This window comes from Pipistrellus kuhlii, unplaced genomic scaffold (genome assembly GCF_014108245.1).
Source record: "Pipistrellus kuhlii isolate mPipKuh1 unplaced genomic scaffold, mPipKuh1.p scaffold_m20_p_3, whole genome shotgun sequence".
Lineage (NCBI taxonomy): Eukaryota > Metazoa > Chordata > Mammalia > Chiroptera > Vespertilionidae > Pipistrellus > Pipistrellus kuhlii.
This window is the reverse complement of record NW_023425529.1, coordinates 19,143,734-19,166,940: the sequence shown is the minus strand read 5'-3', so window position 1 is coordinate 19,166,940 and position 23,207 is coordinate 19,143,734. Positions and strand designations below refer to the sequence as shown.

Below are 23,207 nucleotides of genomic sequence, written 5' to 3'. Positions count from 1 at the left end.
CCTCCTCCTCCTCCTTCTTTTCTTCTTCTTCTTTTAATATATCTTATTGACTTTTTACAGAGGCAGAGAGACAGATAGAGAGAAACATTGATGGGAGAGAATCATTCATCAGCTGCCTCTTGCACAACCCCCACTAGGGATGTGCCCGCAACCAAGGTACATGCCCTTGACCAGAATCAAACCTGGAACCCTTCAGTCCGCAGGCTGACGCTCTATCCACTGAGCCAAACCCGTTTTGGCAAGCTCACACTTCTTGATCTGGCCCCTGCTTACCACTCCAGGCTCTGCCATATACTACAATACATTCCAGCCACAAGACACTGATAGCCGATTTGTCCTGCTCTCTTCTTGCCTGTGCTGTCCATCTCCATGACTTTTCTCCTTAGACTTCCAATATGGGTTCAGATGCCACCTTCAGAGTGAATTCTGTTTTTTGTTTGTTTGTTTGTTTTTTGTTTTTCTTCCCCAAAGTCAGGCATCGGTGAGCCGGTAGCACCATGGCCACTTTCCTGGACCTGGTGAGAATATGTAATACGGCGTAGCAAATGAGAGCATTTGTTTTCAGACATGCTCTGGCTTTTATACCTAGATAGATCAACCATTACTTAAAAATTTTTTAATTTACTTTTCAAACACGGTTTACATTTAACACTATTTCGCCTTAGTTTCAGATGTAAAGTATAGTGGTGGTTAGATAATCATATACTTTACATGGCGATTCCCCCCTGGAAACATACATAGTTATTACACCACCACCCTTTTACAAGTCAAACTCACCCTTTTGCCAAGCAAATTTGATTTGCAAAAGAGTGAATTTGAAGCGGAAAACCTGTATTACTGACCATGCGTCCTATGCTACCCCCACATCCCTGTGACTATTTGGTAACGGTCGATGAGTATTTCTTAATCTCTTCACCTTTTTCACTTGGCCTCCCAGTCCCCCTCCCCCTCTGGCAACCGTCAGTGTGTTCTCAGTATCTATGAAGTTGTTTCTATTTTGTTAGTGCATTTATTTTGTTCTTTAGATTCCACGTATAAGTGAAATCATATGGTATTTTGCCTTTGTCTGACTTATTTCGTTTAGCATAACACCCTCTAGGACAAGCCCGTCAAACTCTCGGTCTGTGGGCTGCATGCCTCGTTTATTTGGCCCGTGTTTAGCCTTTGTGTTTGATGTGCTTGGTCTAGGGCTATTGTGGTGTGTGTGCAAATGGTAAGATTTCCTTTTTTTTTTTTTTTTTTTTTTTGAGCATTTCCTTTTTCAGATGAGGCTTAAAAGGCACTGGGGTGGATTGTGAAGAGCATAGATGCTCGAGTCAGACAGCCTGGCTGTGAGACTTTGGACTGAACTTTGGGGGCATCAGTGTCTACATAGGTAAAATGGGGATGATGATGTTAGTACTCACCCCACAGGATGATCGTGAGGATAACATGACTTAATATACAGGGTTACAACTGTTCGTATGGGGAAAAAAAAAGACAAATAATAGCAAATTAATCATATAATAATTAATCATATAAAAATTAATATACAAGAATAACATCTGTAAACCTACTTTTGCCCATCCCCTGTATAGAAACGCTTTGAACGGTACCTGACACGTATTTGTTAGCACTTCTAATTAATCACACTGTTTCTTTTTTTTTTTTTTTTTGTAAAATGGGAATAATATTCACTGGAGAGAGCCGGTATTAGAATTTCTCAAAATGAGCAGAAATGCTTGGCTTAGAGAAGATCCGTGATAAATACTTTACCTGCCCTTTTAGCTCTTGCCCTTTGTATCATGATTCTCTATTGAAAGGTATCCCCACCACTAAAAACTCTTAGCTCCTCGAGGGAAGAGAGAGATTCCGCCATCTTTGTCCTCAGGAGGTCATGGGAAAACTCAAAATGGCCTTGACCGCTTCTCAAGAAGATCCTAAAAGGCCACAACATAGGAATTTAATCCCTAAGCATTTGTATCTTTATAAATCTGTGTGAAAGTCATAGTTTGATGATTAGTTGTTGTTGTTTCGTGTTTGTGCTTTCTTGGTGCATATGTTTTCTCACGATTTCTCTCTCCTCTCTGTTTTCATCCCGGGCAGGGTTTTTCCATCCGGGTCCTAACCATTCCTTGCTGTGGGGACTGTCCTGGGATTGCAGGAGTTGTAGCAGCATTCCTGGCCTCTACCCATGAGATGCCAGCAGCAGGTCCCACCCTCGTTTTAACAACCCTGCTCAAAGTCCGGGAGAGGGGACTCCATCTACCCCGACTTCTTCCACCTTTGAGACACACTAATGTAAGAAACTTGTCTAAATGTTTCCAGACAAAGAAAATTTTGGCAAGACTGATTTTTTCCCCCCTCTTTTTTTATCTCCAAGGCAAAAATATGGCACATATGCCTCCGAATTGAACAGATTCTGACAATGCTGAAGGAAAGAAGAATTTCTCCTCCCTTGATGGCAATATTCCTCTCAGAAGTGGCCGGGGTGTGGTGAGGAGGAGGTTCGGACCATGTTTTATTTATCTGGACCTATGCCTCCAAAATAACAATTGCATATTTCTTTCATTTCATTTTTTTTTGTGTGTGTGTGTGTGAGGAAATTGAAAGAATGTAGTGTTTTACAATTCAGATTAAAGCTACAAACACACCAAGCTGTCTGATTTTCTGGGAGTGCGAAGGCATCGCTGCATACTAACTTTTCAACATCAGAAAAACTTTACAGCATGAAAGAAAAATGCATATGTTGAGAAGGAACACGAATGCTAAAAACACATTGTTACTGTAAATCCCGAATCTGAGGCACAGTTCACGATGCGGTTTGTACTAACAGTGCAATTTTAAACCTATTTAAGCCAGGAAATTTGTTATCAGGTGACTCATACCTGTGGGGAAATCCAGTTCATTTGTGCCAAAGATGAAATAAAGCGATTAGGTATTTAAATGCTGAGATTCTTTTCAGTCTAGTGAATGAATTGCAGTTAACTTAGATGGGGAGAGAAGAAGGGGGGAGAGTGTAGTTACTCATTAAGTTAAAAAAGTGTTAAAAGGCTCTCTGGATTCAAATAACAAAATTTCTATTTATAACACATTTATACTTAAATAGCATAAGCACTTTATTTTTAAAAAAATATTCAAAACGTTCAAGGAAAATTAAGTAGTGTGTCAAGAACTTTTTGTTCTGAACCATTTGCGAGTGAGTGCAGATCTAATGCTCCATCATTCCCAGATGCTTGTTTGTGTTATTTCTATAAAGAAGGACTCTCTCCTATAATCACAAAAAAAAAAAATCAGAAAATTAACTTTGATATGTGACTGCTATATAATCTTTAGACTCAAGTTATGTCTGTTTCAATAAAATGTTTTATAGCAACAAGACCCACTTAACATCACATACTGTGTTCAGTCATGTTTCTCTAGTCTCCCTTAGCCTGAAACAAGTCCTTGTCTTTCCTTGACTTCCAGGACCTTGACACTTTTGAAGAAGACAGGTTATTTGGTAACTTGTTTCTTAATTTGGGGTTTACTGGCTTTTTCTTGTGATTCGACTCAGGTTATACAACCTTGGCAGCAAGAATATCATAGAAGTAATGCTGCTTTCTTCTCATTATATCCTGTCAGTGGCTCATGATTTCAATTCGTCCCATTACTAATGATGTTCCCTTTGATTCCTTGATTAAGGTAGTATCTGTCAAGTCTTTTTCCCCCTCAAACCACACTAACATCACATTCCTCAGAAAAAAAAAAATTCATTTCTTCTTTTTACTGAGAGAGAGAGAGAGAGAGAGAGAGAGAGAGAGAGAGAGAGAGAGAGAGATGAGGGAGAAACATTGATCAGTTCCTCCCACACATGCCCCAACCAAGAATTTAACTGAAACCTGGGTATATGACCTAACTGAGAATTGAACCTGCCACCTTTTGGAGTATTGGACGATGCTCCAACCAACTGAACCACAGCAGCCAGGGCCTATTCCTCATTAAACTTTTGATGTACTCATTTATTTATTTATGTCTGTTTGTGCTCATAACTTCCTACTTTACTCAATGGGTTCTAGTGTTTTACTCTCGTTTTTAATTTTGATGCTCAACTTGTTCCTGATTGGTCAGTGGAAGTTCCTTCAAACTGACTTTTATGTCCTTGTGGCCTGTTCCTATCATTCCTTGAGCCCTTTTTCGTGCTCTCTGCCATAGCAAAGGTGTTCTAGACTCATCTTATACTTTACTTTTCCCAGATGTGGTATCAGCCATTTCTACAAGGGACCCTTGTTTCTTTCAAAGGGGAAATATATGTAGAAGCCAAGATCTCAACATTAGCTGTGCTCATTGCTATTAGACTGCATACTCTCAGACCTGCTGTGGTAGCTATAAAAATATGTCACTCAGATCTCTTGCTACATGGAACGTAAGTTGACTGACAGTGCTGACAACTGCCCCTGGATCTGCTGCCTTATTTGCACTGGGGCTATATTTTCCAAGGGTTACTCCCAGTCAGTGCCAGATCACAGCAGGAGTACTAAAGAAGGCCCATTCTGGCGAGACATAGGAATTCTTCAACGGGTAACTCTGGCTTGGGAACTCCTCATCTACCAGGTAAATCCATTCTTAGAACTGTGTGGTCTAAGACCTTTCCTACTCCAATCTTTCCTGATCTCCTCCCACAAAGGGCTGACTATGTCTCAATCTTAAGGATCTCTCTCCCTTCTCTTGTTACCCACCACTGTGGAGCAGTTATCCCCATTAGGTAGTGGCTTAAAACAAAATAAATATTTATTTTCTCACAGTGTCTAGGGGTCAGGAATTTGGTGGCAGATTAGATATCTAGAATCTGTGGTGAAGCTGCTGTCAAGATGTTACCCCCCCTCGCGCGCCCCCCCCCCCACCTCTCCCAAAAAGATCTTAGCCCCAGCACAGTCATCTGATGGCTTGATTTGATCTTGGAGGATTTGCCTCCAAGCTGGTTCACTTGGCTGTTGGCAGGACCGCTTAGTCTTCACCATGTCGACCACTCCATAGAGTCAGAGGGTCCGTGAGAGCATGGCAGACAATTTCCCCTACAGAAAGTGCTCCAAGAGAGGAAGTCAGAAGCCATAATGTCTTTTTTTGTCTAACCTTAAGGTCACACTCTGTCACTGCAGCAACAGGTCAACTCTTTTCAGTAGAAGAGGATTTCACAGGAATGCGACTATTATGAGGTAACAATTATTGGGGGCTATCACCTTGGGGGCTATCATGCTCTCCCAATAAATCTCATGCACATCTAACATGGCCTTATTTTTTTTTAAAATATATTTTATTGATTTTATACAGAGAGGAAGAGAGAGAGTTAGAAACAACGATGAGAGAGAAACATCGACCAGCTGCGTCTTGCACACCCCCTACTGGGGATGTGCCCACAACCAAGGTACATGCCCTTGACCGGAATCGAACCTGGGACCTTTCAGTCCCCAAGCCGACGCTCTATCCACTGAGCCAAACCGGTTTCGGCTAACATGGCCTTATTAAATCACTGCCCAGGGCCCTCTTAAGACCTCTGGAAGAAGTCCGTGAAAGTGGGTGTGGGAGGAAGGGAGCTGGAACTTCAGCAGCCTAATAGGCACGCTCATTCTCCTCTCATCCAGAAGTGGCCGGTCTCCTCCTCCCATCCAAGGCCGGTCCGTCCTGCTGAGCTCCAGATCCTTTGGGAAGTCTCTTTTCTTTCCTCATTCATTATTAGGTCACCCACTGTTATAAATACGACCATGTTCCTTTTAAATTTAAAAAGTAAACCAATCAACCCTAACCAAGTCAACCCCCAATTACTCCACCTCCAAATTTCTTTCCAGCCACCCAATTGTGTTCTTGCCTTTAACAACAAAATTCTGGAAAAATAACAGGGAAACCTCCCTGTTTTCCATTAATCTCTCAGCTCACTGCATTCTTTGCTTGGATTCTCATAACTCTTCTAAAATAGCTTTGTCTAAAGTTACCAATGACTATTTTGTTCACTTTAATTTTATTAGCTATTTTTAAAGACTCAGTCATTTGAGTCCTATATAATAAAAGGCTAATATGCAAATTGACCGAAGGGCAGAATGACAAGTTTGCTATGATGCACACTGACCATTAGGGGGCAGAATCTCAATGCAGGAGCTGCCCCCTAATGGTCAGTGCACTCCCACAGGGGGAGCGCCACTCAGCCAGAAGCCAGGCTCACAGCTGACAAGTGCAGCAGCAGGGTCAGGCGCCTCTCCTGCCTCTGCAGCAGTGCTAAGAATGTCTGACTGCTGGCTTAGGACATTTGCTGTTGTGAGCGGGCCTAAGCCATCAGTCGGACATCCCCCAAGGGCTCCCATACTGTGAGAGGGTGCAGACCGGGCTGAAGACCCCCTCCCCCAAGTGCATGAATTTCATGCACCAGGCCTCTAGTTAAAAAATAATGGTTCTCATAGTATTTTAAATAATAAGGTGTCTAAAGTAGAATTAAGTTTCCTTCTATCTTCTTTCCCTTCATTGCTTCTTTTCTCTAAATAAAAATTCCATCACACCATACATATTATTCTCTAATTTGCTCTTCAATAACAACATAAAAGTCTGTATTTCCAAATCAATACATATAAATCTTTATAATTACAAAGAAGTTTCAGTTCTCAAACTTAATTCAATCTGGAAGGCTGGTTGAACAACAAATAATTTTTTCCCATTAGAAATAATGTAAATTGAATTAATCCATTCCAAACCCCCAAATGATTCTGTTTTAATCTTTCTTATATACAGAACATGTCTAATGTATTGTTTAATTTATAAACATTTTAAAAACAAAAAGTACATGACATTAAATGAAATTTGACAAAAAGGAAATGTACAGTTAAAGAATGAAAATTTAATAAGAAGAAGCAACAAAAGCAAAAAAAGAAAAAAAGAAAATATTCATAGCACAATTTCCTGAGATGTTAACAATGTGAGGTTTAGCAGCAAACTGACTCATGCATTCTCTCCTTTGTCACCTGAGAGGTGCTTGACTGATCATACAGGTATCAGCATGGAAGAGATGTCAGGTTGAGAAGCGAATTGCTCAAGATGGAACATGTTTGAGAATCGAGGTTTGACTGTATTTTTTAAAATATATTTTTATTGATTTCAGAGAGGAAGAGAGGAGAGAGAGATAGAAACATCAATGATGAGAAAGAACCATTGATTAGCTGCCTTCTGCATTAAACCTAAGCATGTACTCTTGACCATAATCAAACCTGGGACCCTTCAGTCTGCAGGCTGATGCTCTATCCATTGAGTCAAACAAGCTAGGGCTTGACTGTATTTTTAACAGCAGTATAGAATTCCACAATAAAGATATAACATTGTTCATTCAACTATTCCCTATTGAAGACCATTTAGTTTCTTTTGATTAGGTTGAAGCATATAAAATTGTCATGTTTGCAGGCTTTCTTTGTTATATTTCTTTCTACTTTTTTAAGAGAGAGAGAGAGAGAGAGAAAGAGAGAGAGAGAGAGAGAGAAAGAGAGAGAGAGATTTGTTGCTCCACTAATTTATGTAGTCATTGGTTGATACTTGTATATGCCCTGATCAGGGATCAAACCCACAACCTTGGCATATTGGGAAAACATTCTAGTCAACTGAACTACCCAGCCAGGGCTTTTGTGTTTATTTTCTATTACAAACAATCTATACTAATAAAAGGGTAATATGTAAATTGGTCGAGATGCCCTCACACAACGATTGAACAGAAGGTTGTGTGGGGCAATTCGGCTGGCAGGGGGGGCAGTGAGGGGTGACCAGGCCGGCATGGGTGGGGGCATTTGGGGGCCACCAGGCCAGCGGGGGGGGGGGCAGTAGTTGCAACCAGGCCGGCCAGGAGGGCAGTTGGGGGCAACCAGGCTGGCAGCAAGGGGCAGTTGGGGGTGATCAAGCTGGCGGGGGAGGGGGGGCAGTTACAGGATATCAGGCCAGCAGGCAGAGGCTGTTAGGGGCGACCAGGCAGGGGGCAGGTGAGTGGTTAGGATCCAGCGGTCCCGGATTATGAAAGGGATCAGGCCTAAACCAACAGTTGGATATCCTCTGAGGGGTCCTGGATTGGAGCTGGTGCAGGCTGGGCTGGACTGAGGGGACTCCCCCCGCATCCCCAGTGTAGAATTTTGGGCCTCTATTATTATAATAAATATCCATATACAGATATCTCTATAAACTTTTTTTTTTTTTGTGGCTAGGAAGATGTGGGATTCTTTTTATTTATTTATTCATTTATTTTTATTTTTATATTTTATTGATTTTCTTATAGAGAGGAAGGGAGAGAGATAGAGAGCCAGAAACATCGATGAGAGAGAAACATCGACCTTGAGGTCCATAATTCAGAAACTTCATTCAGCTGCCTCCTGCACACCCGCTACTGAGGATGTGCCGGCAACCAATGTACATGCCCTTGGCCGGAATCGAACCTGGGACCTTTCAGTCCGCAGACTGACGCTCTACCGCTGAGCCAAACCGGTTTCAGCAAGATGTGGGATTCTTGTTTAAAAGGGATGTATGTTCTACTCTTTGAAAGTAGATTGCTTTTCTAAAATACTGGTATAATGTATGGTTGCATCAATGATCTTTTTGGGAAGTTATTCCACATGTTCTTTTTTCAGTGTTTCTCTTAGCAGACTTCTCCATAGTCACTGTATGTGTCATTACTAATCACACCTTCTCTTGTACCACCACTTTTAACCAGTTTTCCACCTGCCTCTTTTTGGTCTCTTCCCTAGCTTCTCTTCTGTTTTTTTCCTAGATACTTGTATACCACATGGTTCTTCCCTAGCTCATTTTTTTTTTTTTTTTTTTTTCCTAGTCACTACATGCTCTGGTCTCCTGTTAGGTAAGTTTATGGGTTCAACTATAATCTCTGTCTACCCTCAGCCTACCAATGAGGTGGCTCAAAGGTGACTTCCCTGAATTAGAATAGGGTTTCCCTTCCTGAAGATGTTTTCCTGTCATTGTCCAGAAAACTGCAGTAATTATTATTCAGGCACACTATTCAATATTCTACAGCATGTCCCTTGGGTTGTGTGGTGGCCAAGCTCCACAATCATCATTGATAACTGTGTTTTCCATTTCCCCCTGGAGTTCAAACTTTCATAGAACGAATTTCCAGCTGGGTGTTTTTATAGGCACTGCCAAAATAAAAGGACCATTGTTTAACTATCATCATCACCCCCGCTTAAAATACTCCTTATGCATTTCTTAGTAAATGAGACTCCCATTCATTGAGGTCCATAATTCAGAAACTTCATTCTAGACTTCTCTCTCTCAATTCAATTTTAATAGGTCACCAAGTCCTGCTGTTTTGATTTCATATTCTGAAATCCATTATTTTTTCTCAGTCCCCAGTGCTGCTATCCTGACCATCCTTTTCGTAGACTAAAAATAACTTCTCACTGCTGCCTCCCTTCTATTATCCACACTGCTGCCAGAGAACTTATTTAATATGCAAACCAAGGAGAAAAACTTTAATGTCCACATTGTTAAGAGGCTAAAATCTAAATTTCTTAGCACAGCTTTATTATCTAATACTTACTTAGTGATCTTTACTTATTTCCTGACACTCTGTAAAAGCAATCTATGCTTCAGCTATATGGGTCTACTTTCAAATCCACAACGTGCTGAGAGCTTTCTAACAATTCCACGCCTTTGCTATCCTTCTGCTTGGAATTCCTTGCCAGTCTTGTTGCCCTGACAAACCTCAGTTTTAGGGTTATTTTTCCTTCTGTAATTTCTTCAGACAGACTTAGACACTTCTGCACTTGAGTTCCTTGTTATGTATGGTACACTCCTGCAACTATAGAAATTTTAATTATTTGTTGTATTAATGTTTCCAAACTAGGTTGTAAGCCCTTGAGGGTAGGGACTATGATTAATCTCATGTTTCACCCCCTGCACTTGACTCAGTGACTGGCATTGATTATTTAATAGGTACATGAATGAATGCAAAAAAAAAAAAAACACCAAAAAAAAAACCAAAAACACCACAAATTAGTTAAGTAGTGAGAAGAACAGTATCTAGGTTAGGGTTTAAGCTTAAGCTATAGATTTGCACTTAAGTACCTTTAAAAAATTATAAAAGAATATATAATACATTAAAGGAAATTTAAGAACAGGATAGTAAATATATTATTTCACTATCCTAATGCCTGTTTTAGGCATTTACTTTCAGTCTTTGCTAAAAAATATGAGGTATAGGTACATATTTACATATATGTGAGATATGTATTTACATATCTATATATGTGAGATATATAACATGTGTTTATGTTTATAAATGTATATATATTTATATTTTATATAGCTGTGATTGAAATGTACATGTACTTTTACATGCTTTTAAGTTTAGCTAACTATAAACATTTTACAAAGTATTATTTTTCAGCATTTGTACATCTCATTTCCTTATATAGGTAGATAGCCTAAAAAACCTTAGGCTGCCCTGGCCAGTGTGGGTCAGCTGGTTGAGTGTTGTCCTGTGCACCAAAAGGTCTTGGGTTTGAGTTCTGGTTAGGGCCCAGACCCAGGTTGTGGATTCGATCCTTACAGGAGGCAACTGATGAATGTTTCTCTTTCACATTAATGTTTCTCTCTCTCTCTGTCTCTCTCCTTCCCCTTCTAAAATCAATAAAAAGATATTTTTAAAAATATAAAAACGGGTTTTATGCAGTCTTCTATTACAAATAGGAAGAGATTCAGGTTTTGTGAAACATGAAATTGATACAATTTTGAAGGATGTAAAAAGAAAGAATACAAATTATCATACTTTTGCAAATAGGACTATGCGACCACTTTGCCAGGGCCCTCCATGGATTCTGGAAGGGGCGTGGGAAAGTGAGAGGTCCTCAAGATTGTTTTATTGGCTTCACTATTGACTATCTTCAATGATAAATAATTCTACAGTAAACATGTTGAGCATGTAATTTTTGTCTTTCTTCTATTATTTCCCAAGAATTCAAGTTACTATGACACAATTCATCTTAAGGGACTTGAGAAAGAACAGAAATGGTTACCTGGTGAACAACTTACACATTATTTAATTCAAACCCTCTTACAAGTCTGAAGAAGGCATTATCTCCATTTTACAGAGGAGAAAACTGAAGTGCAGTGCATTTATGTATTTGCCCAAAGTCACACATATATTTAGCAACTCGTAGGGTTGGATCCTCACCTATGCCTCCTTCCAAAGCTCATGCCTTCCTCACTGACATCATGGAGTCTCCACAGCCTCAGTAGCTTTACAGCTAGCCTGTGGTTGGCAAACTTATTAGTCAACAGAGCCAAATATCAACAGTACAACGATTGAAATTTATTTTGAAAGCCCATTTTTTTTTAAACTTAAACTTCTTCTAATGCCACTTCTTCAAAAGAGACTCACCCAGGCTGTGGTATTTTGTGGACGAGCCACACTCAAGGGGCCAAAGAGCCGCAGTTTGCCGACCATGGCCCTGGTCTAGTGCTGAAAAGCATGTTTCTAAGTTATGTGTTTTGAGGTCAGAATACAGAACTTGCAACGTTATTGGCATAGTTTTTGGAAGACGATAACAATGGTAGCTAGACTTTCATAGGTAAAATTAGGATAAAGGGATTTGGGTGCTTCTGTCTTTCCATCTTACAGACATGGATCGCTGTGGTTCAGCATACATTTTCTTGGAAGGAGGGGAGTGAAGTCAGAATACCTGGTTTGGGTTCTGCTATTCGGCATTTGAGTGGCCTTGGGTAAGTCATTGAACTCCCCAGGTTCTCCTTTTCCTCATTTTTGCAATAAGGATAACAAGTAACAAAAACCTGCCTCCCCGCAGGATAGTTTTAAGTGTCAGATACGATCATGTGTGTGTAAGCACTTGGTGAAACCCAATGTCCCTGAGTTACTAGTAACATTGCTGGAGGAGCTCCCCTTTCCTCGCCCAGGTGCCCCAGGTAAGGGCGTGTGCCAGCTGGGCAGAGGGACCTGCTGGCTCCATCACAGTGGACTGACCTCTGGGCGCGCCCTCCTGGACGCAGCGGCCACGCGGTCCCCGGGGGCGCCCGGGGCGCTGCTCTAGAACGCCCGGTGCAGCGGGAGAAGCCTGAGATGCTGGGGAATCCTTTCCTCCCCAAGCTGCGAACCGACCATCCAAACATGCCAAAACGTTCATTTATAAACACAACTTGTTAAAACCCCCAAGGCACTCCCGGCCCACTGTCCCTTTGCTCTGTCTTAGGTGCTGACGCATCTACCTTGGAATTTTTAGCTGCTGGTTTAGAACTCGGTTCTGGTCTGACTTAATCCCGGGGGAGTTCTGCCCTTCTGGGAAACCAAGAGAAAATAATAATAAAAAATCTCAGGTTGAGCTGTCGTTGGAACATCCTGCACCAGATCCACGTTTGCAGCTGGTGTAAGTAGCACTGGCTTCTATTTTTTCTTTCTTTCTTTTAAATCCTTAAACCAATGTCCAACCCTGGAAGACTGAGCTCATCATCCTCCCTCCGTGTCGGGATCCGCGCGGCTACCGGAGCGTGGACCTGCAGCTCCGCCGCCCTCCCTCCTTCCCTCCCCGCAGAAGCCGGGCCCCCGGGGCGGCCGGCGCGGGCTCCGACCCGCACCTGGCCCGGCCGGCGGCGGCCGCACAAAGAGCGGGGCAGGCGGCGGCCCGGCCGAGCCGCAGAAAGTAGTCCCGGCCACGCCGGCTCCAATGTTGTTCGACGTCGCTTCACACCCTCCGCGGGGGGAATGGGAGGGGGGGCAGACGGGGGAGGGGGGAAACCGACTCAGGAAAGAATCCCATTGGAATGCGACGCCGGACGGGCCTTTTCCCCGCTTCAGGTCTCTTTGGCTCGCCAGGCACATCTCCCGGGGGTCCCCCAGCAGAGGCCGAGGGGGCGCCCCCATTTCCTGTCTTCCCCGCCCTGGAGGCGGTGCCGGGACTGGTGTCCGGCCCGGCGCAGGGAGACGTGCGCGCAGGCCGCGGCGGCGGCGGTGGCGTCCCGTATCCCTGCGCCGCTGCGTGAGAGGAAGAGGCTGAATGAGGAACTGCGCGGGGGCAGCGCGGCGCCGCGGGAGGAGGCGGCGGGATGGGAGCAGACGCTGGCGTCGCGCGAGCCCCGGCCAGAGCGGCGGCGCGGTAGAGAGGGCGGCGGCGGCGGCGGCGGCGGCGGCGCGCGCGGAGCCCTGACGTGCCCCCCTTTTTCTTTCTTCTTCTTCTTCTTCTCCTTCTCCTTCTCCTTCTCCCCGGAAAGCTGGGAAGCATGAGCGTGCAGACCCGCCGCCGCGGCGGCCGCCCCGGCTCCTCGCCTCCGCCTCTGCTGGCCGCCCCTCGCCGGTGAGAGGAGAGAGACCGCGAGAAGGGAAGATGGGGGCCGTGCTGAGGAGCCTCCTGGCCTGCAGCTTCTGCGTGCTCCTGAGAGGTGGGCAGAGTCGGGGGGACCACGGGAAAGTTGATTGGGGTTCGGGGGGTGAGAGGGGGGGGGAGGGGACCTTGTTTTGTGTGTGTGTGTCTGGGGGTGGGGAGGGGAGGGAGGGAGAGAGGGAGAGAGGGGGGAGAGAGAGAGAGAGAGAGAGAGAGAGAGAGAGAGAGAGAGAGAGAGAGAGAGAGAGAGAGAGAGAGAGAGAGAGAGAGAGAGGGAGAGGGAGGAAAGGGGGACCGGGAGCGAGGAGAGAGAGAGGCCTGGTGGTGGGGAAGGAGGGAGCAGGGGGCCGGGAGCAGGGGCTGTGCGCCCGGCCTGGCCACGCCGCAGCCCCCGCCTCGCCTGCCGGACTGTCCCCCCCGGCACCTCGGAGCCCCAGGCCGGGCTGCTGGGCTTGGGAAACCCCTGCCTGCAGCCCCCCACGCTGCCGGGGTGGCTGAGGGTCGGTCCTCAGGGAGAAGGGTCTTTGCATCTATTTGGGTTTTTAGAGTCTTGGAGCCCGAGATGCTTTAAGGTGGTTTCCCTCCCCTGGAAGCCCCCACTTTGCTGTGTCTCCTCCTCCGTGAACTTTTGGAGCCCCCTTTACCATGTTTGCAGGCCTCGTTACCACGAATACTTGGCTCCCGTTGGGTACAGAACGATCCTGGGTGATGAGAGCGCAGTTGGAAAGGGGACTCCGAGGTGATAGGTCGAGCGAGTCCGCTCTGGGAATCTCCTGAGTAATAAGATGGGCACGTTGCCCCTGTAAATCCCTGGTGTCCACGACGAGCCACTATTTTGGGAGCCTGCAAGTGTACAGTTGGCACTGGCGAGGGAAGTCCTCCTGGTGTGAAAAGGAGCAAGCAGCCTGGGTCTGGGACCTAAGGTATCATTTGCTGCGTGCGCTCCCTAGGGGACCCGCTGGGCAGTTGGGTCCATAAGCTCAGCCGGTTCTGGGTAACTCGCTCTGAAGGATCGCATGCATTCCGAGGCTCTGTCACTTAATGCTGTGGGTTGTATTTTGTGACAGTTCACTAGATTGGACGGGGCCGGAAAGATTTCAGCAGCTTTTCTGGAACTTAGCAGCGTGGAAGGTGGTGATGAGTCGGATGCTATTGAGCATTTACCAGCAGAGGAATGAATTGATGGAAGGGGCTTGTAGCTTTGGTATTGTCACAGTTCTCTCACGTGTGTTCATGGTCATTTCTTTTCAGGCATGAGACCTCTTGAGTCAGAGGCGATTTTTAGCTATTAATGTAACAAACTAAACTTTTGTTAGTAAACCTCCAAAACACGATACAGTACCTAGCGATCTTGTGATATCAATGAGCCAGGTGTGCCATTTCTGTGTGACTGTGTTCTGTTCTTTTTCTTTTCTTTTCTTTTCTTTTTTTTCTTTTCCTTCCTTCCTTCCTTCCTTCCTTTCCTTTCCTTCCTTCTTTCCTTTCCTTTCCTTCCTTCCTTCCTTTCCTTTCTTTCTTTCTTTCTTTCTTTCTTTCTTTATTTCTTTCTTTCTTTTCTTTCTTTCTTGATTTCTTCCCTTTTTTTGGGGGGGGGGAGAATTCTTTTCTTTACTCTTCTGTAGGATTATTGTATTTAAATGTTATAGCGACTTATATTTAATAATTAGGACCCACTAAGCATATTCCAAACTGTTTGCATATGCAAACCCCAGAAATATAATGATCATTTAATTTTCTTGGCAGAGGATTTAATATGGTGTTAGGTACCAGAGAGGTTTAATAAATGTGCTTATTTTAATATAGTATACTCGCTGTTGAAAGGGTGTTTTGTTTTAATAAATGTGCTTATTTTAGTACAGTATACATACTCTGTTGGAAGGGGTTTTGCCAAGCTGTGAGAAACAATTATATTAGACATCGCATATGCCTGTATTTTAAGACAAAGTTAATAATGTTAACAAATATGGGAGTCTGCTGATAAGTCAACGGGGACATTTAAATCCATAAGCCAATATGCTTCTGGTTGCCCAATTGTATTTCTTGGAGGGAAAGGGTATGATGTTAATGCCATTTGTTTATTTTAACACCAAGTTTGAGCCTGTCATTATTGGAATTAAGAGATGTTGCACTTTAAGTATTATTTTGAAGTATGGTAGTATTGTAGCAAGACCTAAGAATTAGTGGTTTAAGTAGCCTCTTTTCCACTAGCAAACAGTTTCCAGAAGTGGAGTTTTCATTTTAAATGTAGCATAATAATGGTATAAGGTGGTCTTTGAATTTAACAATACTGGACTGTAAATACATATTATTTGAACTAAAACTATCTTTTGTTGTGAAAGATTTTGATTCTTTAATAATGTCATTCTCTGTTATAATAGTGATATTAGTTAACTTTAGGCTCCAAGGAGAAAAATGTGATTAATTTGTTGCATTAAGGTTCTTTTTCTTCACAGAAGAGTTGAAGCTTTAACATTGGGAAGATGGGATGATGAGAGACTTGGGAGACCTTTTGTCCTGTAACCCTGTTATATCAGTAGCTGAAAGTCAGGGAATAATGCAGTTGTCATGTAGGCGGCGTTTCTGTCCCTATCACTAGAGATGTAATGGAAAGAATTGGAGATTTCAATCCTAAAATCCTGGATTTAAACTCCATATTTCACTTTGTATTTCTGGTCTAGTCAGTCAATTTCTCTGGACCTCAGTTTCTTTACCTGTAAAACGTAGGTAGTAATATTGCTCTAATTTGCAGGTTTATTGGACGTAATGAATGAAGTAATGAATATGAAGTGACGTGCAAATGTTATTTTTTGTTAAACTTTTTGGGGATATATCCTCAAATGCTGGGGATTTGAGATTTTATTTGTGAAAGATTCATGAATTCTTAAAGGTAGAAGAGATTTTGATCATTTTACTTTATTTGCAAGTGAGGAAACTCAGATTCAGAGAGATTATACCTTGATCAATATCCTACAGCTAATTAATGGTAGAGCAGGGATTTTATTCATTCTTTCAGCAAATACATATGTATAGGGTATCTGCTATATATCAGCCCTGGTATATTGGTGAACAAAATAGACATGGTTGCTGCTCTGATGTACCTCACAATCTAGGTTGTCATTTTTGCCATTCTCTTAGTTCCATCTAAGTACTGATTAGAAAATATTATATCTCTGATTTTCTAGAGGAAATATTTTTATAAGAATATATATTTTAGATACCATTAGTATGTAAAAATCTGTAAATACCATGCCCCAGCTTACTTTGAGGAGGAGAGGCTTTTGTTGTTTTATAAAAATTCTTTGCTACTTACCTTTTTTGTTGTTGTTATTGTTGTTACTGATTTTGATGGGGCTGTGATAAATACTTTCAGGACAAGCCACTATTGTTTGCCATCTTATCATAATTCCCAATATTTAAAGAGCCAGGGTCTGTAATGTTCAAAAGGACCAATGGATGACCGAATGCCAGGCTGCATGTGCAGTAGGCTCGGGTGGGCAGGGACTGGCGAGCAGGCTGCACTGCTGACCTCTCGGTCCCTCCTGGGTCATGGGCAGTGCTGCCACCCAGCACTGACTGCTGCTGCTAAGGCAGGTGCGATGAAATTGGTCAGGGACTCTGCCATTTGCCCTGCAGAGGGAGGCCCAAGCCACCGGCCATGGGGCTCCAGGACTGTGAGAGTGGGCAGGGCTGAAGGACCTCCCTCCCCCGTGCACGAATTTTGTGCACTGGGCCTCTAGAATTTTTATAAAAGTGATCCTTGGGTCCTCCTGGTGTGGTTCAGTGGTTGAGCATTGACTGAACTGCTGACCTCTGGGTCAATTCCTGGTCAGGGTTGGGGGCTTGATCCCCAAATGGGGGGCGTGCAGGAGGCAGCCAATTGATGATGTTTCTCTCTTATCAGTGTTTCTGCCTTTCCGTCTTCCTCTCTCTAAAAATCATTAAAAACATTTGGAAAAGTGTTTTTTTTTGTTTTTTTTTTTAATACCAGGTTTGATGAAGCCTTGTGGAGGTAGAATGAATTTTGGAGTGGGAATCTGGAGAATTAGGTTATAAATTTGCCATTAGCTAGTCCTGTGACCTTGGATAAGTCACTTAATCCCTGTACATTTTATCTTCATTGGCATAATGAATCCTTTTGGAGATTCATTACTCATATGTACATATTAAAGACTCAGGCATCCCCAGGTAGAAAGACTATTTCTAACTTAGTTTAACCCACTATTCTCAAAGTTGACAATACATTTTAACATGAATCTTTTTAACATTCTGCTGAACCTTTGTTGTAAGCAACTCATGTGAAGGGAACCTTCAAGTGCTGGATGATTCATGTGAATTGATATTTGATGACAGTTTCATATACAGTAGTTGAATTTGATATTTTCATCACTACTTACCTTAAGGTTTGCTCATTTGGCTAGGGAATAATTTGGTTTTGAAATTTAAGGTTTCAGCTCAGTATTACAACTAGCCTAAAAATGATTTTGCATGGTTCAGTTTTTCTTTTCTTTTTTTGCTTTAATTGGAGTTTTTTCTATTTGTTGAACTGAAATACTGTTTTCATATAGTTACACATGCTTCGGCTATCAGAAATGACTTGTTGTTTTTTTAAATATAAAACGAGATTCTGTGAAGGAGTATATAAATGGAAAATATTTTATGTGAACTTGCAATTTGAACATATTGGATAGACAACACAGGTTATGGTTCTATTTAGGCCATGGGCAACTAATGAGGAAATTTGTTTTCATTATGGAAATTTTATTGCAAATTTATATTCAGAGAAGATTATAAAGAAAAGCATTATAATAAAAGGTATGGGTTTTGTTGACTAACTAAATCTACCACTTTATGTATCCTTGGGCAAGTTACTTAGCTTTCATTTCTTCTGTTAGATGGGAATACCTTACAAGGGGACTGGGAACTGATGAGATAATGTTTATAAATGGGTAGTACAGTGCACAGTTCATAGGAGACTTCGAATAATTGGTAACTATTATTAACATGGCTAAATTAAAAGAAATATTAATGCTCAGGAAACATTTAAGTGCCAGATACTGTTTTAGGTACTCAGTAGTTTTAGGTCAGTGGTTTTTAACTTTTTTGACTATTCTGATATTTTCTAATTTGTTTTATATAAACAAGATAGCCACTAGGACTTAGCTTCTAAAACTTCTAAAACTTGAACACGGTTTTAGGTGATTATTATAAATATGCTAGGGGAGAAATAGTTCATTTGATTGAGATATTTATTTACTTGAGTTAACTTTGGGCAAAATAATTTTATCAAGACATTTTCTAATTGAGAAATCTTATTTTTTGTTTACAACAATTAAAATTGTTCAGTTGATGTACTTCTCCCTGTAGGAAGAGTAAATGCTACTTGCATTTACCTGCATTGCACGTTGCACCATTCTTTGTATCTTTTGTAAAATGAGCCCTTCATAATGAATAGAACACTGCTCCATGTGTATAACTTTAAAACTTAATCAAATATATGGACTGGGCAATCTAAGAATAGGATATTTGTCCTTGAAATTGCTCACTTTAATTATAATTCATCATAAATAATAAAAACAGTGTTACTTTTGATGTTATTAGTATATTCTTTTGTTTCTCAACTTGTGTTATCCTCACAAAAGATCCAAGAAATTCAGGTGTGGGTCTGGAAAATACTGAAATGTGCTTGGGTTCAATTTGGTGAAAATTACTGATACTTAAGTGCTGTGATTCTGTTACCTGTAATATGAGTTGCTAATTTTTATTTCCGTGATACCTTGCTTGGAAGAGACAGGAAATTATGGATGAGAAATTCAACCACATTTTCAGGCAAAAATAAAAAGTAAAAAGTTAAGTGCATTTTAAAGTTATTAGTTGACACTAGGCCTAAAGTTATTGATTAGATTTAAAAAAATATATATTTTATTGATTTTTTTACAGAGAGGAAGGGAGAGAGATAGAGAGCTAGAAACGTCGATGAGAGAGAAACATCAACCAGCTGCCTCTTGCACACCCCTTACCGGGGATGTGCCCGCCACCAATGTACATGTCCTTGACCAGAATCGAACCTGGGACCTTCAGTCCGCAGACCTATGCTCTACCACTGAGCCAAAAACGGTTTTGGCTTGATTAGATTCTTGGTAAAAATAAAAATGCAAAGATGATTATGGTCAGCAATGGTCATATTTTTTCAAGAAAATAGTCACTCAAATGCTGGAAAACTGTACCTTTATCAGATGTATGTTTGAGCAGGAAGGCATTTTCTCTAATGTCTTAGTCATCACTTGATCACTCATGGACCAAAGCCACATCAAGTAAAAGATTTAGGGATAGAAGTTTCTCTCATTATTGACCAGCTTTATGGGGGGTATAATTTGCTTACGTTAATATATCAATTTAAAGGTAGTATATTTTGCAAGTCTGAGAAAGCTAACAGCTGACCTTCATTAGCATGAACTCTTATCTATACAATATGTGGTATTTATTTGTAACAATTTGTATGCCAGTGAGGACAATAGCCCTTTGTGAGATAATAAGGTTTTAAGAATAGAGTTTTTTCTTTCATATCACAATGTACCAGAGCTTTGCACATATTAGGTATTCTAAATTTTACATTTAAAGCAATATAAAAAGATGTGATTTTTCAGGATGTTTATACAGTTTTATTTGGAGTTTCATTTTGTGTTTTGTCTCACATAATTTATTAGTCATGGTTAAATTATAAATTTGTAATTATAATACTATGAGTTTTTTTTAGCACAGTTAGGAAAAATAATTAAACATAATTCATATAACTGAGGTTGAATTTGAAATGTGGATTATGTAACATTTTTTGGTTTTAGGATTTCACTATTACATCAATAATATAGTTAATGTGCCCAAGTACTTTTTAACCCATTATTTAAAAAAAAATATTTCTTTTAATTATATTTCTTATAATTAAATAGTTCATATGCCATATAGTTCATATACCATAAAGTTCATTTTAAAAGTATACAGTTAAGCCAAAACCGGTTTGGCTCTGGTTATAGCGTTGGCCTGCCAACTGATAGGTCCCGAGTTAGATTCTGGCATGTACCTTGGTGCCAGTAGGGAGTGTGCAAGAGGCAGCTGATCGATGATTCTCTCTCATCGATGTTTCTAGCTCTCTATCCTCCCTTCCTCTCTGTAAAATATCAATAAAATATATTTTAAAAAAAGTATCCAGTTAAGTGGTTTTTAGTATATTACAGGGTTGTACAACCATCACCACTATCTAATTCTAGAACATTGTCATCACCGCAAAAAGAAACCCCATGCCCCTTAGCAGTCATTTCCCATTTCCCCTCCCCCCAATCTCTGGTAACCACTAATCTACTTTCTAGCTCTATGGACTTGCCTGTTCTGAACATTTCAAATAAATGGAATCATACCATATGTGGCCTTTTATATGTGGCTTCTTTCTCTTAGCATAATGTTTTCAAGGTTCATCCATGTGGTAGCATTATCAATATTTCATTCACTTTTATGGCTGAATAATATTCCATTGTATGGACATACGGAGTACTTTTGAGTGAGTGTGGGTTTGTTTGTTGGAATTTTTATCTTTAGAAATTATTTCTGAAATCTGTTTTTGAAGTTACAGAAATAGTCTTTAAAAAAAAAATATCTATGTGCCTTTTTTTTTTTTTTTTTTTTTTCCAGGAGAAACACTGAGTAGGTCACCAGCATATTATTTCTGTGTATTGACTTATGAATAGCCTTGTCCCAGTTAAACCTTTTTACCAAAATTCATATCTAGGACAGAAAGGATATTAGAAATTACCTAGCCCAATCTCTTCATTTTATAAATTAGAAAGATGAATGACTAACCTAAGGCCAGGTTGCTGGTCTGGACAGTTATTTTATATGCAGTGCTTTTTGTATCTAATTTTATCTGGGCCTTATGATTTTGAAAATGATACTAATCACTTTTGAAAGAGGAAAATAATTGTTAGCATAGTTTTGTAGTTTACAAATAGGTGGTTTGTCATTATGATTAAATAAAAACAATTCTGGATTTAGGTAAGGAGAGACTTTTATTCAATAGGGAAAATTATTATTACAACAGGGAAAATTTCTAATAGCCAGGTCTGCAGGCATTTCAAAATCAAATACAGAAAGACTTTTATAGAGAATGGCTAGAAGGAATTTTGTAGACATGTGGGCCAACTGGGTGGGGGTGAGCAGATTGCATGATAAATGGAATTTTTTATTTCCTGCAGTCAGCTGATGCTTGGAATGAACTGTTAAGGGGAAAAGTTCTATGTGTACTAGTTTAAGTTTAGAGCAAGCCTAAGTTTAGGGGATTCTGGGAAAGGCGAAAAGCTTTACTGAAGTTTGGTCAAGCCAAGTCAGTGGATAAGTAATGGGCAATTGTGAGCACTTGGTCAGCCTTCCTGTTGTTTAAAACAAAATTTGTCATTATTGGGGATATATTTTAGTCAGTTTAAGCTGCTGTAAACAAAAATAGTATAGACTGTGTGACTTACAAAGAACAGAAACTTACTTCTTACATGTGGAGGTAGGAAGTCCAAGGTCAGGGTGCCAGAATAGTCATGTTCTAGTGAGGATCTACTTCTGTGTGCAGACTGCTGACCTCTTTATGTCCTCACAAGGTGGAGAGCAGAGAGAGGAAGTAAGCTCTTTCTTGAATCTTTTTATTTTATTTTAATTACCGTATTTTTTGGACCATAAGACGCACTTCCCCCCCCCACCCCCCCCGAAGTGGGGGGAAAAAGTCCCTGCGTCTTATGGTCCAAATATAGCCTACACATATACTTTAAAAAAAAAGTTTTTTTTACTTGCCCAGCTCAGTGTGGTCTCTGTGTGCTTGCCCGGCTCTAAAATGGTTCTAAATGCTGCTGTTTACTTTACAGGGTTGATTACATGTGTTTATGACTGTGATGTTGGGTTTTAATGCACATAAAATATTTTAGGACACTATTTGTTTCAGAATCTTTTTTTCTTCATTTCCCTTCTCTAAAAACTGGTGCGTCTTATGGTCCGGAGCGTCTTATGGTCCGAAAAATACGGTAATATATTTTATTGATATTTTACAGAGAGGAAGGGACAGAGATAGAGAGCTAGAAACGTCCATGAGAGAGAAACATCAACCAGCTGCCTCTTGCACATCCCCCACCGGGGATGTGCCCGCAACCAAGGTACATGCCCTTGACTGGAATCGAACCTGGGACCTTTCAGTCCACAGACGGACGCTCTACCACTGAGCCAAACCGGTTTTGGCTCTTTCTTAATCTTATACTAATTCCATTCTCAAGACCCCACCCTCATGACCTGATCTAATCCTAATTACCTCCAAAAACTCCCCCACCTCCTCCTCACATGAGTGGAGGTAGGATTTCAACATATATATTGGGGGTGGGGGGTCACAAATTTTTAGTCCACCATAGGATAAAATAAGAGTCATTGTGAAGGTGGTCTCATTAGATTTGGCCTGGTTATTTATGTAGGTTAGGCCTTTTACATTTGCTTTGCTGGAAGTTTTTATAAGGAATCTTGGATTAGACTTTCATAAAAGCCTATTGAGACCAGGAAGCCAAGCTAAAAAATCACCATCATATTTCATTTGCAGTATCTATAGATTTGGGTGAATTCCTTAAGTTCTCAAAATATCTTAGTATCTTACGGTTCCTGAGCCTGCCTAGAAGTGACCTTGCTTTTTTACTTCACCTATAAGGCTGGGAACTCTGTAAGCCAGGTATCAGTCCAGTTTTCCCATGAGGACTGCAAGTAAGCATTGACTTGGTAAAGTCAACCATAGCTCCCTAAAAGTATCTGATCATATTTGATTAAATGAGCACCACTTTCAGATATGGCATTCCGGTCAAAGCCATGGTTGCATAACCA

General features: G+C 41.2%; 1 protein-coding gene across 6 annotated transcripts in view; it reads left to right on the top strand.

The window, feature by feature from the left end:
- The first annotated feature begins 12,942 nt into the window (after positions 1–12,942).
- Positions 12,943–23,207, top strand: part of LRP6 (LDL receptor related protein 6) — a 117,688-nt gene continuing 107,423 nt past the window's right edge. For 2 of the 6 annotated variants that reach the window (XM_036457829.2, XM_036457828.2), the window contains exon 1: positions 12,950–13,380. In XM_036457829.2, the coding sequence (XP_036313722.1) occupies positions 13,326–13,380 (55 nt within the window). In that variant the 5' untranslated portion in view covers positions 12,950–13,325. Of the gene's footprint in view, positions 13,381–23,207 lie in introns of all 6 variants that reach the window. The other 4 variants (XM_036457825.2, XM_036457827.2, XM_036457831.2 and 1 more) reach the window with 4 other exon arrangements.